Source organism: Saccopteryx bilineata, chromosome 2 (genome assembly GCF_036850765.1).
Source record: "Saccopteryx bilineata isolate mSacBil1 chromosome 2, mSacBil1_pri_phased_curated, whole genome shotgun sequence".
Classification (NCBI taxonomy): Eukaryota; Metazoa; Chordata; class Mammalia; order Chiroptera; family Emballonuridae; genus Saccopteryx; species Saccopteryx bilineata.
The window spans coordinates 139,429,205-139,448,561 of NC_089491.1; the positions used below are offsets into that span (position 1 = coordinate 139,429,205).

The window sequence follows — 19,357 nt, forward strand, 5'->3', positions numbered from 1 at the left end:
ATAGGTTTGATTCAGTAGAGCTGCCTCTGACCTTCCCAACCCAAAGAGTATGATACAAATATTACATAATAACATCATATGCACTGTATTTCCTTCTCAAAATCTTAAATCTACATTCCCAAATACAGAAGTACCACTATAGGCCCTGGCCCTTTGGCTCAGCAGTAGAGCGTCGGCCCAGCATATGGAGTCCCGGGTTTGATTCCTGGCCAGGGCACACAAGAAAAGCCCCCATCTGCTTCCCCACCCCTTCCCCTTTCACTTCTTTCTCACTCTCTCTTTTCCCCTCCTGCCGACATGGCTCAATTGGAGCGAGTTGGCCCTGGGTGCTGAGGATGGCTCCATGACCTCCACCTCAGGTGCTAAGAAAAGCTCAGTCACTGAGCAACAGGGCGATGGGCAGAGCAATGCCCCAAATGGGCAGAGAATCCTGATTAGGGGACATGTGGGAGTCTGTCTCTCTGCCTCCCCTCCTCTCACTGAATAAAAAAAAAGTAGTACCACTATAGGTTCCCTACTCACAATGACAACTTCCTGTAAGAGTTTAAGAACCAGATATTAGCCTGACCTGTGGTGGCGCAGTGGATAAAGTGTCAACCTGGAAATGCTGAGGTTGCCGGTTCAAAACCCTGGGCTTGCCTGGTCAAGGCACATATGGGAGTTGATGCTTTCTGCTCCTCCCCTCTTCTCTCTCTCTCTTTCTCTCCCCCCCCATAATGAATAAATAAAATCTTAAAAAAAAGAACCAGATATTAATTTGTCATTCTTCTGCCATTCTATCAACCCACACAACACACACTGCCCCCCTAAACTTCAAAGTCCTGAGGCTGGCTTTACTGCATGCAGTAAGTGAGTTATAATTTCTAAAGTTACTTTCCTGCACTTTGGTCTCAGATAATCCACTAATTATTAATGTACCTTTCTGCACATCTCCAGGACTGAACATCCTTATGCATAAAATATCAAGTAAACAAGCTTGAAAAATGGTGTCTTCTAGAAATTTAAGATGTCAATAAAGACATCAAAGTGGTCTCAGCACAATTTGAAGAAGGAGCTAGCTAGTGAAAGAACTTTTATGACATCAAAATCAAGAACAATGTTCTAAGATTGCACAAAAATAATATGGCTACCAAGTCAACGATCCCTTCCAACACTCCTTTTCTTAAAAAAAAAAAAAAAAAAACCAATGAAAGATAAAATGGCTCACACATAGCATATGTCACCCCAAGGCAAAAATAAAAATTAAACAACTATTCTTAAGTACTTGTGTTTTCGTATCAAACTTACTGTGACGTTTAAATTCCTTCTGCAATTTGTTGATCTGGTTGCTTTTTATCCTGTTTCCAGATAGAGTTTTCACTTTCTTTGGTTTCAATGTAGTCTTTAGACTGGGTCCTGCCCTTGCATCTACCACCTGGAAGAAAATACTGAATATTTAATACCATTTAAAAAATGACACCTCTGTACTCCTTTGGTTCAAACAAATGCCAATTTGAAGGAGCCCAATTTGAGGACCACAATTTTCTACTGGAGTGTTTGAGAGCCCGTGTGTACTCTTTTTTTTCTCTAATCTTTATATAGAATTAAAGAATAGTTTAACCACTATGTCGTACATCTGAAACTAATACAAAATAATACTGAATGAAAACTAACTAAAAAATAAGTAAAACAAAAAATAAAGCATATCAAGGAAAGAGAAATTTTAAAAAGAATAGTTTATATGATGGAGTTTTCTTTGAAGTAGGTAAGAGCAGGAGTCTGCTGGACCAAAACTTTAAATAGATTTAAATATGGTGAGGATGACCCAAGTAGGTTAAGAAAGAGCAAATCCAACAGCTAACATTTCTAACAGCATGTTTCGCAGTTTACAAAAACTTTTCATATACTTTTGATTTAACCTTCACCACAAAGCAGTATGGGGGCTATTTTTGTTGCTCCCATTATAGGGTAAAGGAAAAAAGAGAAATGAATGATTTACTTTGCCTTATTTCACTAAGCTAATAAAATGGGCAAGGGGAGGGGGCCAAGCCTCAATTCAAGGCGTTGGGACCTATGCTTTCAGCTCTTTTCACTACACACCCTTAATGCCTGAATCGGTCACCTGCGGACAATGGCATGTACCCCCCCCATCTAGCACAGCTGTTGGTTCAGCCCTGTATGTGCCACTTCTCATGCATTCATTTATATTTACTCCTTGCAGATTTCTCCCCTGATATAGAACGGTTGCCATCACCTTCCAAATCATAATTTAGATCTTCTCCAAATTAGGTATTTAAAAAAAAACAAAACATCTTTTTTTTTTTATAAGTTAACAGGATCGACAGAAACCTCTCATAACAATGTAAATTACCAAAGGACAGTATAAGGCAAGTGTAGGAAAGAAAGGTAAAGAATAAATACCTGCTTAAAAACAAATATGTTTGTATTGAATCCATGTTAATACAATAAGTTAAAATTAATTTAAAAAAAGTAAAAAACAAATATGTTGTATAGGTGTCATAAATCTGAAAGCTAGCACCCAGAAAAATGAAATAAGACTTAGTGGTGTTACGGTAATCAAAAATATTTTTTGAAGAATTCTAGCGACATTATAAAGTTAAAGGTCAGAAGAATGCACATTTATATACCAGTTGTATCTCAACTAGATTGAATTACAGAGAATAACAACGGCTTCCATCTAACTGAGTGCCTACTGTGTTATACTTTTTCTCATTCAGTTCTCACAACAGCTCTGAGAAAGCGATTATCTTTATGCTCTATAAGTGAATGTAACTTACCCCGAAGTTCGCAACTATGTAGGTAGGTGAGAAGGGCCAGATTCAAACCCAGTTCTGATTCAAAAACCTATATGCTCATTAGTACCAACACAACTCAGGATAAATGTCATCCTAAGAGTTGAAAAAAAGACCCATGCCTGATTAACTCTAGGAATTTCCGGGTTAAACCTAAATATAGGTGAGAGTGTAGACGGGGAATCTCTGAAATGGGGATACCGGATACAGCTGGAGGGAAATGCCACACCACGCTACTTTGCTTCCCAACAGGACAAAACGTCAAGTGACTGTATCTGAGCAGCAACTGTTTTTCTTTATTCTTTTCATATTTTCCAGGGACATATTACTTCCTAAATTGGGGAGAAACTCATGTCACTTTAACATGTAACCGAGGTATAATTGCGAGAGACGACAGATGCACTAACATGATTCCAGTTTTTCTTCGACCCTGCCGGCAGTTTCTTCCATCTCTTCACAAGCAGGACACAGGCATTGCAGATGTCTCCCGACCGGGTCTCGTGCAGCCTGAGAAGAGAACAATCCAACCTTTATTGGTCTCCTTTACGTGAAAGAATTCAGGCAAGTACATTCCTTTTAGAAAAAAACAAACAAACAAACAACCATATCCATTTATAATTTATTTCTAATCATCCTGGATGATCCAGTTCCATTGTTTCTGTAGTATTTCAGAAATATAATTAACTTCTAGAATCTATGAATCAAAACTTTTATGTGCTGCAACTTGGTTATTTTAAAATAATGTTTTTAAAATTTAACAACAGTAAAATTTAGATCTACAGGGGATCCTAGTCACCATGGTTTTAAACAATACTGTCCAATTAATCTTTCCTGAAATATGTAGACACCTCATAAGCAATAAAATGCCACCTTTTCAAATATTGTGCAATGGTATTCTAGTTTCACAACTAATAAAACCAGAGGCACTGTCATTTTTAAAAAGTGATTATATCTGCATAAGGGGGGAAATCTATTAGTCACACCAAGCTGTTTTTTAATTATACCTCTGAGGAACTTTATCATTTACTACAACTGTCCCATATTAAATACATCAGAAAAATACTGATAATATTTATGATGTATACAACTGGAAATGACATTAAAAGGAAAACATAATTTTAAAAGGCAAGGTCAGTGGGGACCCTTTTTGACACCCTTAAAAATAAATACAATGTCCAGGATGAACAATAAATAATCAACAAATGTTTTGATAAGAAAAAGTGGTGAAATTAATTTCTAACATGGAAACTAGTTCAACATTAAGTATTTTATTTTATGCAAAGATATGTTGGGAAATAAATTCCACTTCTTATCTTACCATAGTCTTACTACTATCCCTAGCAGTCTGGGTTAAAATATATTTCTATAATTTAGCAAAAGAACACAAAAGACAGAAAATTACTAGAGAATAAATAATAGAATTTTTTTTAAATCTCTTTATACATACTGAAGTTAATAAAAGGGTTTGTTTGGCTGTAAATTCAAAAGGTTTCACAATTAATTTGGTAGTTCCTCATAATCTTAAAAAAGGTAGGCTGTCAGTGTGTTTAATTGGTTTTAAGAGCAAAGGCCTTAAAATAGCCTAGATTAGAATATAAGTGAAAAATTAGCACACTGCTACAATCTCCTTGTTTAGAAATATTTCCATATGCTGTGATCCTTTTCACTCTAAGACTGACACAAACATAGATGATCTTACCCAAAACAGCTCTGGAAGTCCTTTTCATAGCGTTTGCTGTCGGTGAATCGGGAGCTGGAGGACTTAGCTCTGCAGATACAGCAGCCTTCTATACTTCGGTACATCTTTGGCTTGTGAAAACCAAACATCTTTTCTTCTGGGCAATAGTCTGTAAAGCCAAGGGAATTGACACAGCTTTGTTGAGGGCCATTAACAAGAACCCATTAAGAGAGAGAGAGAGAGAGAGAGAGAGAGAGAGAGAGAGAGCGCTCTCTGCTCGACCCCACCCCCACCCCCTTGGTATTACATGACCACGCCAGAGAGGAGGGCCCTGGGAGAAGACCTCCAGAACCGCCCTCCATTCCTGGCACTAGCCTGACAAGTGTAGAAGACACACAGATGAACTCAGTTATTTACAAAGGCCTCTACTATAACTCCTTCTACCTTCCTGGCAAACATGCCTTCTTAACCTAGGGGATGGGAGGCATTTCTTAAAAATCAAGTTTTAAGTAGAAAATACAACAAACTTTCCACAAACCTATAAAATGATGGACTCCTACGCGATGAAGGATATACCTTAAAATGTAAGCTAAGGCCCTGCCCTTTATTTTGTGCCTCTGTGTCAATGTGATTCCCCTCCGGGGGAGTTTTGAGCATTTAACCATGACTACTATTTGATACTAAGTACACAAGTAATGCATCAAGCCACACTACTTTTGCCCTATGGGAAACAGGAGGGGATTTCTTCTGTGATAAATGGGAAGTGCAAAGCAGGCAAATGGGCCCTGAATTGAAACTATCGAAAAAAAGGATGTAAAATTCACAAAAATCCAGGGTTAGAATTTAAGAATATAATTTCATAAATCATAAATAGGAATGAAGAATAAGCTCACGTTGCCTGACTACTGGTCTGCCTCTCAGCTGTTTAGAGGTTTTCAGAGCTCTTTTATGAGGCTCCATGCCTGGGAACAGTACTAGTGGGAGGCAGATGTTCAACAAATATAGAGTGAGATAAACCGTGATTCTGAAGGAAGAAACAGCTCTAAGGCTACATGCAGCAAAAATGTAACTGGCAGTAAATATGAACCTCAGAAGCAATTTAAAACATCGAAACCAAGGGCCAACTTTACCAGAACATAAGACTACAAGAAGTGATGAAAAGGCAATGAATATAAAAACTATACCCTAATAAACAAGTCTAGAGGGTGTGGGCATGGGGGTGCGTAAGAAACCAATTACAAATAATCACAAAAGCATCATATAAAAGCATCAGTAAGAGAAAGTTATTAATACTAATTTAATCGGTGCTCATTGTTTTAGGACTTGTAACCACAGAACACCATCCTCCTTTTCAAGTTCTTTTAGAAATACAATGAAATATATGCAGACAACAAAAACTTCAGTATTTGTCTTTGAATAACCTCTTGCCTTGACCTCATTCCATTCTAACTCTGGTTAGTAGTATACCAAAGCAAATACATTGCTCACAAAAATTAGGGGATATTTCAAAATGAATATGAAGCAATAAAAAAAGCATTTCATTTCTTTTTATTAAACAAGATCAGAAAAGCAAGCACGTCAAAGAAAGTTGTTCTATTATGCAAATGAGCTGCAAACTCAATTATCGTGACTGAGTAGCAAGTGACATAGTTTTGAAGCAAAAAGGTAGTGAAACTCTTTCTAGTCCTCAGACCAAACCGTGGACTCTCCAAAGTCCCCTAACACCCTCCATCACCATCAAGAAGGTCAGAAGTCTACTGTGCCTCTGTGCCTCCTACAGCTAGTTGCCAGCTTCATCAATAGCTCTAGGAAACTTCAGCCTCCCTTCTCAGCAAGGACAAAGGAAGCATACCAGAAAGGCCGGTTCATTCCATTAACACACACAGACCAAATCCTATTACAAAAGATAGATTCCTATCTCTACCCCCACAATCCCCTCTCCTCCCACAAATAAACATGCCATCAAAACTGTCCTGCATTCAGATCACCTCCAAGGTATAAACTACCTTCACTGAGGCTGAATGGGACCATGAAGCCATAGTTTGTGCCAGAATCAGGCTGGCAAGCTGTTAAGGAATGCAAGGGTTATACCGCATTCTACACTGAGGAAATACTGAGACTTTCCTTCTCATCAGCTGTTACGATGACTCAAGTGTTCATTTTCAATTTTCTTTTTTGTCCATACAGATCTCTACACAACATACACAAACAGTTCCCCCTGCAAGATAATCTAGTCCTCAGTTTGAAGACAGTATTATTTTTCTTCTAAGACAACAGGAACATAAAATAGCTTGATGTCTTCTGATTAATCTTTCATGCAGCTTTGTGACTTTATGTTTGTCCATACAAAATTCTTCTGCCTGAACATTGGAGAGGGATCCAAATCCTAGGGTTCACCCTCTTCTAGGAAGTGCTAAATACAGTGAAGTGTCAGACACTTGTCCTAATGCAACACACAAGTAGCGCATGAACCTAACTTATTAAACCTTTTCTGAGCTTATTTCTGTACTTGAGAGGCACCTGGGAATCTGCAACGAATACACAGGGGTTTCAGGCTGGGCTCTGTTTACACTAACCCCATTAAGCAGTAGTTGGTGTTCAACTATTTTGAGCTTTAGGGAGACCAGATGTTAAATGAAAGAATTTTCTCAAAATCTATAGACCCACTAATGCTTTTAAACAAAAAAGAACCTACCTGATCTCTGGAAGAAAACTAAGAACACAAAATGGTTCTGAAATCAAGTTATTTTGTATACATACACGTATTGAGAAGGTGGATGTGGCGCAGCTTGATTGTAAACTTGGGACTGCTGTTATTTCAACCAACATATTGGTTCCTTTTTCTTTTTTTTTAGCAAGACAGAGACAGGAAGGAAGATGAGAAGCATCAATCCATGGCTGCATCACTTTAGTTGTTCATTGATTGATTCTCGTAAGTGCCTGGGGGTGGGGGCATTCCAGCCAAGCCAGTGACCCTCACTCTGGCCAGTGGGCTTTGGGCTCAAGCTAGTGACCTCAGGGCTTCAAACCTGGGTCCTCAGCATGCAGGTCACTGCTCTATCCCCCGGCACCACCACCTGATCAGGCTAGTGGTTCTTTAGAATACTTCATTCCTAGTCCTGCATTTGTGCAATACTATGACACTGTCAGTTATTAAACTATCTGTGACTTCTCCATAATTCTCATAGGCATCACATCACTCAGCACTGTTTCAATAGAAGGAAGCTGACACTATCTGCTTCCTAATCTATGGGCAAGGACCCCACACAATCTCACCCTTACGTGTGTGCTCCGGGAAAGCAGAAGAAAATTAAGCTACGAGATAAAGCCAAAAAAACGAGGTAAGACTTAAAATGCTGATTAAAAGTAGTCATTTATCCTCTAAAATTAAGAGTGTTGATGATTGCAAAACTCTGTAAGTAAAATAAAGGTCACTGAATTATATACTTTTAGAGTAAATTTTATGGTAGTAAATTATTTCAATGAGCTTGTTTTTAAAAATAAAAATAGGGGGTGGGAAGGTAGAGGAGGGTATAGGAGCACAATGGTGACAGAAAGAGACTTGATGTGGGTACTAATGTACAGATGATGTGTTGTGGAATTGTGCATCTGAAGTCTGTGTAATTTTGTCAACCAGTGTCACCTCAATAAATACAATAAAAAGAAAGAAAAATAAAGTAAAAATAGACTGGGTAGAAATTCTTCTGTCTTTATTTATCTTTGTAACCTCAGCATCTAGAATAGTGCCAGTCACTTAGTAAATATACAATCAAGTTTTTTGAAAAGATGTCATTTGTATCTTGTACTTTATATTTTTTGAAGAATTTTCACTGACATTATTTCTTTGGCTACTGTCAGCCAAGTAGCCACAAAATTTTACAATACTGTTAACAGTTAAAGACAAATCAGCCACACTAAAATGACTGTTCTGTCCAATTAAGTACAATTTCCCTAAGTTAAAAAGATTCAAGTTAACAGCCAAGTCAGCAAAAAGTCTAAGAGGAATAACCAATATATGAACAATATTAAACAGAAAACAAAAAGTGAGTTTAAAAATGTAACAATTAATTGAAACATTTTTTTTTGAGGTTTCTTCTACTTTAAAACTATAATTTCACATAACTCTTAACAACCATGAAATGATGAGGAATGCAACCTCAGAGTTAAGACCAGAAAAAGGTGAGGTAACCACTGTATTTTAGAGATACAAAAGAGCCAATTTGAAACTAATCTTATGCAATTATGAAGTCAAAGATCAAGGTCAATGTCCTATTTTACATTTAAGTCAACACATCTATAAGGTAAGTCTACTGAGTACAATATAACATAAAAGGGAAAGAAAAGGAATCTTCACAGCAACAACCAGTACTGGAGATATTATTCAAAGGAGGTCTTATGAAAATAATCCTAAATTTACATATTATCTCTTATAAATTTTCAGCCCTTACAAAGAATGCAGTACATCTGCGACCATGTGCAAGGAGGAAACTATCCAAGATATTTTGTCCTGTGCAATAAATAAGCAAGTTGAATAATAGTTATACAGTATAATCCCATAGCATGTTTTTCAAATGAGATCTCAAATAAACAAACTGGCATTTTAAAAGATTTTTAAAACTAGTAGTAAATTAGTGGTTGCCTCTCAGGTGGTACAAGAATGAAAGGAGCTTACTTTCACTTTACTCCACTCTATCCTGCTTTTATTTTTTTAATTCAAGAGCACCATGCCCCAAATCCTTAAGTCACCGTCACACACCTTGACTTAACTAAAGAGGAATCTGAAAAACTTACAATTCCGCAAAGGCATACAGATAGAGATACACACATTAGGAAATATATTCCACAGGAAAGCAAAGAACAGACCAGTAAGGTCAGAATAGACACAGAGCAGAGGGAAGGAAAGTGCCCAGAGAGACGAACTAAACATTGGTAAAGAGGGAAGGAAGGAGCAGCGAACGAAAAGACAAAAGGAACCAAGCAACCAATGACAACTTTGAAGTGAAAGAGATTCATTTCTTTAGGGCTGAACTTTACATGACAGGATGATGGGAAAGGAAGAGAAAAAACAAACAAACAAACAAACAAAAAAAACAACAAGAAAAAACACTCTGATCAGAAGCTAGAAGCAACCATGAGTTGCTGTAATTGGCAATGCTATCCTCCACCATTTTAGTCAACGGTATCCTATCTTTAATCACATATAAGTACAAGATCCAGTAAACACTAACAGTGTCACTAGAGCAACTCTCTTCACAAAGGGTCAAACAGGACCAAGCGCTTTGTGTTCTTGGGCTGCTAGGCCACCGGGTTCCAGTATCCCACAACAATGAGACAAGTTTCCTCAGCACTTAAGAAAAGCCATGAAGCAATTAAACACTACTGTTCCCTGTAACCTGCTTCTAGATACTAGCCCACATCCCAACATCAACGGTTCTGTATTTATATATTCACTTTTGTGGGACAAATTTAATCTTGCCTGGAGGAAAAGTGAGACAGGGTGGCAGAGCCCACTTGTTTCTGATAGCTTCTCCAAACACGTATCCAGTCTCTGAGAAATTATACGGTCAAATATATATATATATAAATTGTGGCTCCTGTGAAATCCACATCTTGTAGAAGAGCCCAAAATTCACTTATATAGGAAAAGTGTCAAATTCAAAAATAAGTTTGAAGCTGAAATAGCAGAGTTTTAAAACTTTTTTTTTTACATCACAAATCCAAGTCTCTTGAATTTTAGGTTTTACACACACACACACACACACACACACACACACACACAAACAGTATCCCAATTCTAGATTCCAAGCAATTCTAGTGGCTGAAAATGTTGTTAAGGTTGGAGAGGTGGTATTTATTTGCTTTTAAGGGATGATTATCAATTAGAAAATGTAACTACTGTGAATCTGGTGAGAAAGGCACTGTCATAAAGTTGGAGTCTATTTCGCTTTTGTCTTTACAACTGAATAGGAAGTTATTTCTAATTTTATTTGCCCCTCTGTAATACTACTGTGAAATCTTGCTTCTACTTTCCAGGGATGCTGTGAAGCAAAAGTATGAGAGAGTTAGTCTATGCATACCATTTACTTTCTTGAATTTGAGACCTGCACATTTCAGAAATATAAACTGTCTCAGGACATGTACAACAGATTAAACTGGAGGCAGAATCATGTTTTCTGAGAGTTTTAAGCCAAGGTCTATGAGAAAAGAGGAACTTAGCCTTTTCAGGGAGACTTAAGGCCATGAAACTGGACCTTCCTGTGAAGCTGTTCTCCCATTATTAAGTTGACAAAAATGTTAAGGGGGTATGACAGCATACACCTGGTCTCTAACCCAAATCTCAGGAAAGTTCCTTAAGCTCTCTGACCTTTCCATTTCCCTCTTTATAAAATAAAAATAAATCGCCTGACCAGGTGGTGGCACAGTGGATAGAGCATCAGACTGGGATGTGGAGGACACAGGCTCAAGACCCCAAGGTCACCAGCTTGAGCGCGGATTCATCTGGTTTGAGCAGAGCTCACCAGCTTGAGCCCAAGGTCACTGGCTTGAGCAAGGGGTCACTCGCACTGCTACAGCCCCCAGTCAAGGCACATATGAGAAAGCAATCAATGAACAACTAAGGAGCCGCAATAAAAAAAAAATTGATGTTTCTCATCTCTCTCTGTTCCTGTCTGTCTGTCCCTATCTGTCCCTCTCTCTAACTCTGTCACACAAATAAAAAGGATAAATCTCTACTCTTTTGCTTAATATCTGTGAAGCATCAACACAAGGACTAGCAGTCCTAACCTTTAAATACCCTAAATTGATTACATAAGCTTGTTTTCCAGGTATGTTCTTCCTGTGTTCACCTATCTTGGTTATTATCCATAAAGTCGCACAAAAAATCTGGAACACAATTGGGCTCTCCCTTCTCATCCTGGGCAAGGCCCACACCACATCCACTATGAAGTCCTTTACGAGATTTTGCTGCTTCTTCCTTCACTTCTCTGAGTTCGTTCATGTCCCTTCCATCCCTGTTTGCACCTCATCAGCTCGAACTGCCGTCAGGCCCTCATAACTGACTTTCCTGCGTTCATCAAACAGGTGGTATCTTCTTCAAGTTCAAATATTAATCATCTCTTTCAAGGTACCAACACTGGTTTCAAGATAATATCTAAAATCCTTGGCAAGAAATTCAAAGCTTTGCCAGAGCTGGTCCTGCCTTCCAGCTGTTCCCAATTTGGAATTCTGATATTTTGGGAGTATCAAACCAACTTTAATAATTAGCCACACATCTCAGGTTGTTATTCTGTCTAAGAGAGTTTCACCTCTACCCTCCCGAACCTGGGAAATTCATTAAGAATTATTTCTTTTTATAAAACCTTTCCATACCTTTATTAGAACAGCTAACACACAGGATTTCACAAACTTATTTACTGTATTATCTCCTCTACTCAACGGTAAACTGTTGCAGGACAGGAACTAGGTCTTATATTACAACCAGGTGCTGACTGTACATAACAGAAACAGGTGAAATTTGCTAACTACCTTAGAGTGATGTAGCCAAAATGGATCTGAACATTTAAGGGCATGGAATACGAAAATGTGTCCATAATATAAATGCGTATTTAAAATCTCATAATTTGCACTGCCTGGTTTGCTCAGTTGTTTAGAGTGTCATCCAGATACACCAAGGTTGTGGGTTCAATCCCCATCAGGGTACATACAAGAATCAACCAAGGAATGCATAAATAAGTAGGACACCAAATCAACGTGTTTTTTTCTCTCTCCCTTCCTCTCTCTCTAAAATCAATAAATAAATAAAAACTGATGTTTTGAATGGAGTCATTTTTCTTTAACATTTACTCTATAGACTTTTTGTAGGGAAGAAAATTTTTGAGGCTTCCAGATTTCCAGGAAATGTAAACTGAATCAATTACTTTAATTACAGAAGATTAATAGTAAACAATTTGAAACAATTTGTAGAACTAATATTTCTTGCTTATTTCAAGTAGAAATGAAGAAGAAAAGGAGATCAGGAGAATAGTGTGGGAGAAATGAATCTCAAATTAAGAGCTACTTAAACTCAGCATACTTTAACATCAAATTAAAATAACATGAAGCCAAAGCAAACTTATAATACATGAAAACAACTAAATACAAACTAGCATTAAATTGTTCAATTGCAACTTTTGTACTTGAGTATGTAACAGTAAATGTGCCTGTGACTTCAGTATTTCTGGTGCAAAAAGAAAGCCTCCTTCCATTGAAAACAAACTCCCTTCATTCGGACTAGATGCATTTCCAGATTATTTCCATAATATAGAAAACCTTAGCTGCTGATTCAATTAGAGGAGAAACTGGACAACCAAAAGACAACAAAGTATTTTCAATTTATACCCCTTGAGTCAAAATTAAGTATGGGGAATCCAAGGAGCTCCTGTGGACAAGAGAAATCAGGAATAAATAAAACGGCATTTTCTTGCCCGACCAGGCGGTGGCACAGTGGATAAAGCGTCAGACTGGGACACAGAGGACCCAGGTTCAAGACCCTGAGGTCGCCAGCTTGAGCACGGGGGGCTCATCTGGTTTGAGCAAAGCTCACCAGCTTGGACCCAAGGTCGCTGGCTTGAGCAAGAGGTTACTCGGTCTGCTGAAGGCCCACGGTCAAGGCACATATGAGAAAGCAATCAATGAACAACTAAGGTGTCACAATGAAACACTGATGATTGATGCTTCTCACTCTCTCCATTCCTGTCTGTCCCTATCTATCCCCCTTTCTGACTCTCTCTGTTAAAAACAAACCAAAAAACATGGCATTTTCTAGATTTCCATAGGACTTTTTGATGTGAAATGGTTGATTTGGAACTGAAGAGAGAACCAGGAGCTGAAGGCAGTTTCTTCCCAGAACCAGTTAACTAAAGGTGGGCAAGGGGACCAGAAATCATTCTTTTCACTCAACATTTACTGAGTATTCCCTCCAGCAAGGTAACTGCATCCTTATATATGTCTTTTATTTTAATTCAGTGAGAAGTGGGGAGGCAGAGACACAGACCCATGGGCAAGACTCCTACCCTGTGATGCTTTGCCCGTCTGAAGCATTGCTCCGTTGCTCAGCAACTGAGCTATTTTAGCGCCTGAGGCAAGGCCATGGAGCCATCTGAAACACCCAGGCCAACTTGGCCAACTTGCTTGAACCATTCCAAGCCATGGCTGCGGTGGGAGGGAGGAGCAGATGGTCACTTCTCCTTTGTGCCCTGACCAGGAATTGAACCTGGGACTTCCACATGCTGGGCCCACGCTCTACCACTGAGCCAACCCTCCAGGGCCTGTTGTGTCTTCTGTAAAACATCTACTTCCCAAAGTTTTGAGAGGAACCACCACCAATATTTACCAAGTATGTTATTTGCTTATTTACAACCCTATGAACTAAAGTAGTAACATTATTACTACTTTGCACATGAGATATCTAGACCACAAAGCGACTTATTTAGGATCTTCCAGGCTTTGGAATTTAGGCATTTTAACCTCAGAGATTTCTGAACAATTAACCTAGTGCCTCAACAAATGTGTCCCCTTCCTTTTCAGCCAAGCATATCCTAGCCTCTAGAAAGGAAAAAAAAGAAAATGTCAGTTTTAAAGCAACCTACTATGTGCCTGGCATGGTAAATTAATATGTCCTCATAACAGCTTAGGAAGTTGGTTTAGATTTCAAATAAGTTTAAGATTTCCCCAGTGAAAAATTTATACAGAAAATCATTCTCAAATTGCTTTTCTGACATGAACGTGCCTGAGTTTGAGACCCATAAAACAGGTTTTCCCAGGGCCTAAGACTCTGGGTAAAATAAAGTGGCCATCCAGGTTCCAGATTATGAGAAAAAATTGACTATCCAGGCTCCAGACTTACAAAATTAAGAACACCATGCAACAGCAGTCTGAAGATGTTAGGATATACTATCAACTGAACTTTTCATCTCCAACCTCCCGCAAAAGTGACTCAGAAAGGAAAGGGAGCAGAGACCTTGTCTGTGTCTTTTCCACTCAATCTCTTCACCTTGGTAAACCAAATCTCTGTTGCACTTATCATCTGATATTTAAAGCATCTGCTATTTAATGGTTTTATTAAGGTCTACATATTGTATTTGAAATCTCCCAGGATATTGAAATTCTAGTCGGAATTTGACTAATTAAGAAAAAAATAAACACCCTGACTGGGTAGCCAGGGTTGGTTGGAGAGTGATCCCATACGCTAAGGTTACCGGTTCCATCCCCAGTCAGGGCACATACAAAAAACAACCAAGAAAAGCATAAATAAAACAATAAATCTATGTTTTTCTCCCTTCCTCTCTCTCTAAAAATCAATAAATTTTTTTAAAAAAGAAACAAAAAATATCACAGCCAGGCATTTCATATGCTTTTTTTTTAATTTGAGAGAGAGACAGACAGACAGACATTGATTTGTTGTTCCATTCATTCATGCATTCATTGGTTGATTCTTGTATGTGCCCTGACCCAGGATCAAACCCACAATTTTGGCATTTTGGGACAAGGCTTTAAATAACTGAGCTACATGGCTAGGGGTCATATGCATTTTAAACACATGGCCCAGGAAAATAACTGCCCAAAGGAAGCCATAAAGTTATTAATCCCAAAGTTTTTCCTTTTCTTGATATTCTCTTTCTATTCACTTAGGAAATGTACTGTTACTGATAGTTTGCCTTTAGGTATCTGTGATTTGGTCAACCAAAACTTGGGAGAGCCTGACCAGGCGGTGGCGCAGTGGATAGAGCATCGAACTGGAATGTGGAGGACCCAGGTTCAGGACCCCAAGGTCTCCAGCTTGAGTGCGGGCTCATCTGGTTTGAGCAAAGCTCACCACCTTGGACCCAAGATGGCTGGTTTGAGCAAGGGGTTACTCGATCTGCTAAAGGCCCACAGTCAAGGCACATATGAGAAAGCAATCAATGAACAACTAAGGTGTTGCACGAAAAACTATTGATTGATGCTTCTCCTCTCTCTCTGTTCCTGTCTGTCTGTCCCTATCTGTCCCTCTCTGTCTCTGTAAAAAAAATTAAAAAAAAAAACCACAAACTTGAGAGAAATGTGTTTACTTAATAGCAAAACAATGAAGAGCAGAAAATGTATTTCAATTTGCACAGGTCTGTGTGTGTGTGCACACACACATGTGTGGGCATGGCATCTGAGGATATTATTTTCCAGTAATGACTACGTTTAGATTCTAACCCTTAAACACAATCTAAACGCAGTAGAAATCAGGAAAGAGACAACAGACACAGTGCTGCTTATCGGATGTCTAGACTGCAGGCAAACCCCAAATACCAAAGAAGCATCCATGTGTCAAACCAGCATAATTTTTGAGCTATGCCTGGGGCCACATACCAAAAAAAAAGTTGGCTTGAAAAGAAAATCTAAGAGGGGTAACCAGAAGGTCAACCCCGATTCACAGGAACTAGAAAAAAGCTAGCAGGGATAGCACAGCTAGCCGTTACCTTGTAGTCATTCCCTTGAGCAGCTGCTTCCCCAGCCCCCATATAAAAAAAATCTCCAAGGCCCAACTCCCTGTTTGCATGCTTCTTCAAGGTCATCCTAAGATATCGCAGGGAACAATCACCAGAGGTTTCGCCAAGCATACCTTTAGGGCCAAGAAATATCCCCCTTCCCCAAATCATTATATAAATACTTTAAATGCCATCAGTTTTTCTCCAACTTAACCAGAAACAAACTCCCATACTTTTTATTTAATTTAGATTGAGCAACTAATAAACGTGTTCAGTTTTGCAACATAAATTATTAAAAGGCTTCTCAAGTCTGGCGAACTCCAATTCAAAAACGTGTTTGCTGATGCGATCAAATTCACTTTTTAAAAAAATTGTTAAAAGGGGAGAAAAGTTTTCTAAACCTTATTTAGGACAACGTGAGGAGGTGAGGGGGAAAGGATGGCAGGGGTAAAACTGTCTCACACGGGGTCCATGTTCAGCTAAACAGTAATTCCTAGTCTAGCAATCGAAGGTTAGAGGAAGAAAATAAAAACAAAGAAACCTACTAGGGTTCTAGTTACCAGAACAAACTCTGAACCGCCCTACCACCCAAAGAAACTCCCCCCACCAACCACCACCATCACCAAAACAAACCTCGCCCCTCCCGGCTCCCCCTCCCACACGTAAACACACAAAGAAAACAGCAGCACGCACAATTCGGACAGAGTCCTCACTTCCTTTGTAGGACAACCCCGGAGCCCCGAAACTTCCCCACGGTGGTTTTCTGCGTGACGTCGGGGCTGGGTCCCCAGAACGTGGCGGCCAAGGCTCAGCTTAAGGGGACGGGGGTGACTGCCGCCCTCGCTGGTTTCCCCGAAAGCAGCAAAAGGCTTCCCTCGTCCTCCCAGTCAATCGGGTCCCCCAAAGGCCTTCGTGTGTCCCCAAACTCTGCCTACCCCTTGGGCATGCGGTGACCACCAAGAAAGAGGAACCAGCAGCAAATAGAAACGTCCCCGGGTGGATCTGATGGTAAATAAAACAACTTGGGTCGGGAAGAAAGTTCCAAGGGAGAGCTGCTGGCCCCGGCGAGGGCAGCGGGAGGTGAACCGCGTCCCTCCTCCCTCACCTGCGCCGGAACAACGGGCCCCCGTGCCCGCCGGCCGCCCGCCCAGCCCGGCCCGGCGCCTCCCGCAGGCCGCGCCTCCCGCACGCCGCGCTGCCGGGGCTTGTTCCTCCTCATGGCTTTGCCCTGACGTAATTCAAACATGGCAACAGTTCGACTTCAAAGGCGAATCCTCAGACCTCCCAGACACAGGCTCAGGGCCGTGGGTAACGGGCCGAGAGGTCGGGGCCACGGTCTCTGGGCCCCTTGGCATCGCGGCACCGGGCGCGGGGGCTGAAGCGCCCGGACCCCGAGAAGCCGCCTCCCTCGCCCGCCGGCCCGGAGCGCGGAAGCCCGCCACCTCCCCGCGCACCAGCATGGCACCTCACACAAGTAGCGCCACCAAAGTTTCCCCGCGAGGGGCTGAGGGACAAAAGCGCCTCCCGAAACTCGCCCGAACTTCGGGGTGCTCGGCCCACACAGCCCTCCGCCTGCAGCCGCCCCGCGCGACAGCGGGGCCCGCATGGGCACATGAAGCTAGCTCTTTGTTTTCTGTCCAGCCGGGCGCTGCCTACGTGCAGCATCGGGATGTCGGATTGTTTCCCAGGGCGAGACACTTGACGATCACCCCGGGAAAGCTCCGGACCCCGCGCCCCAAGTGTCCGGAGTCCTGTCCTCCCGTCCTCCCTTCGGCTGCAGGCCCATTTCATCAAAGTTTTGCCCTGTCCTTGATGAGAAACGCCTGGATTACCCGCCCCGCACCCGCCTAGAGTTGGCGACTTTCGCTCTGCTTTTTAAACTGGCAAGACGCCATCATCAGCAAATCACATTGTCCTGCCGGGCGCTCGGACCCGACAGCGCCCGCACCTCGCTGCTGACCTGGGGCTGGACACTCCGACGAAAACCAGGTCGCAGCCCCCAAGCACGTGGTCTGTCATGTTCCGCACAAAAAGCAGTGTCCTCCGGAGTACTCTCACCCCATGGACGCAGAGAACGCCGCTGCCTCCATCCCCAAATCAATGGGCTCTGGCTGGCCATCTTAAGCCCTACGCGGTCGCCCTAGAAAGCCCTCTCCGTAGCGCCCACAGCTACGCTACAGGTGAATACATTGCGAACTAAACTTGAGGCTCCACGCACGGACACATCGGACACCAGCGCTGTTAGGGCGCGGCCCGAAGGGGAAGAGGCGTGTGGGAACTGGGGCTGTTTCCGAGCGGCCGCGTGTTGCTCTCATTGTCGCATCCGCATCCCTCCGGAGTTCGGCAAACAACGCCACGCCGCGTGCGCTCGGCAACCGCGGCACTGAACCAAAAGCCGATTTAAACCCCTTCACGCCCTCCAGCTCGCAAGTACACACAGCAAGTTAGTTTTCGAGCGAATGGCGTTTATGTTCTACCTTTCTCAAAACACGCGCAAGGGGTTGCAATGAACTATAAGCCACGAGGTTCAACCGCGGCGCCCGACCACTCCCGGGCGCGCGCCTACACGGTGCACAGACCCGGGGCCCCTCCGCAATTACCAGCGAGTCGTTTTCCTCTCGGGCCTTTCTGCCACCGGGCTCTTTTCTCCCGGGAACACTGCGGCTGACAAAAGTCATTGTCACCTTCAACGTGGATCCCTCAACTCCAGCGATTCCGCACTCGTTTCCAGGATCCATTCACTTCCCCCACCCCAGGACTTTCGGTTTGCTTTAAATCCCCTCCCCAATTAAGAAAGACACACTAAACGTGTGCATACAAAAGAATCTGGAGTCTGAAGATCACGAAAACAGCACTCCCCGCAATGCCATCTCCAAGACAAAACTTCCTGTGTGTAGTGTGTTTATGGAAGGATTGGGGGAGGTGGGTGAGATGAAATGAGAAGAAAAAAGAAAAAGCTAGTCTGAATAAATCAAAGCCTAGTAAGACAGTTTTGCACCAGAGTAATGGTTAGTCACTCACCTTCCAAAAACAGCCGTTCCACGCGCAATAACGTTACCGAGGTGAGGAGTGCACGCCAGGCCAACCCCCGCCCCCCTCCAATCGCTCCCTCCTCTTCAACTGCCTCGTCTAGAAAGATTGTCTCCTGCAGTTCTGCAGTTGCTACCGCTGGCCGGGAAGGTGTAGATTCCGCTTCCCACTGCGCACGCGCAGCTCCTGGTACAAAATTCTCGTGAATCGAACTCATTTGCATACGGGCGCGCGCGCGTCGAGGGCGGGGAGGAGAGAAGGACAGGCAGCCGCGCGCGCTCCCGGGGCCTCTATTGTCCTTTTAAGGGGAGAAGCGCTGCGGCGCGGGAAACGCGGCGGCCAGAGGGAAATAGGGGCGGGGA

The 19,357-nt window shown here is 41.8% G+C and overlaps 1 protein-coding gene across 6 annotated transcripts in view; it reads right to left on the reverse strand.

The window, feature by feature from the left end:
* Window positions 1–19,116, reverse strand: part of SINHCAF (SIN3-HDAC complex associated factor) — a 35,152-nt gene extending 16,036 nt beyond the window's left edge. The window contains exons 1-4 of one of the 6 annotated variants that reach the window (XM_066258047.1): window positions 18,987–19,116; window positions 4,492–4,639; window positions 3,200–3,299; window positions 1,288–1,414 (exon numbers count right to left, since the gene is read on the reverse strand). In XM_066258047.1, coding sequence (XP_066114144.1) covers window positions 1,288–1,414; window positions 3,200–3,299; window positions 4,492–4,619 — 355 coding nt within the window. In that variant the 5' untranslated portion in view covers window positions 4,620–4,639; window positions 18,987–19,116. Of the gene's footprint in view, window positions 1–1,287; window positions 1,415–3,199; window positions 3,300–4,491; window positions 4,640–9,261; window positions 9,340–16,900; window positions 17,051–17,925; window positions 18,219–18,565; window positions 18,807–18,986 lie in introns of those variants that run through there. The other 5 variants (XM_066258050.1, XM_066258045.1, XM_066258048.1 and 2 more) reach the window with 5 other exon arrangements.
* Window positions 19,117–19,357: the final 241 nt, after the last annotated feature.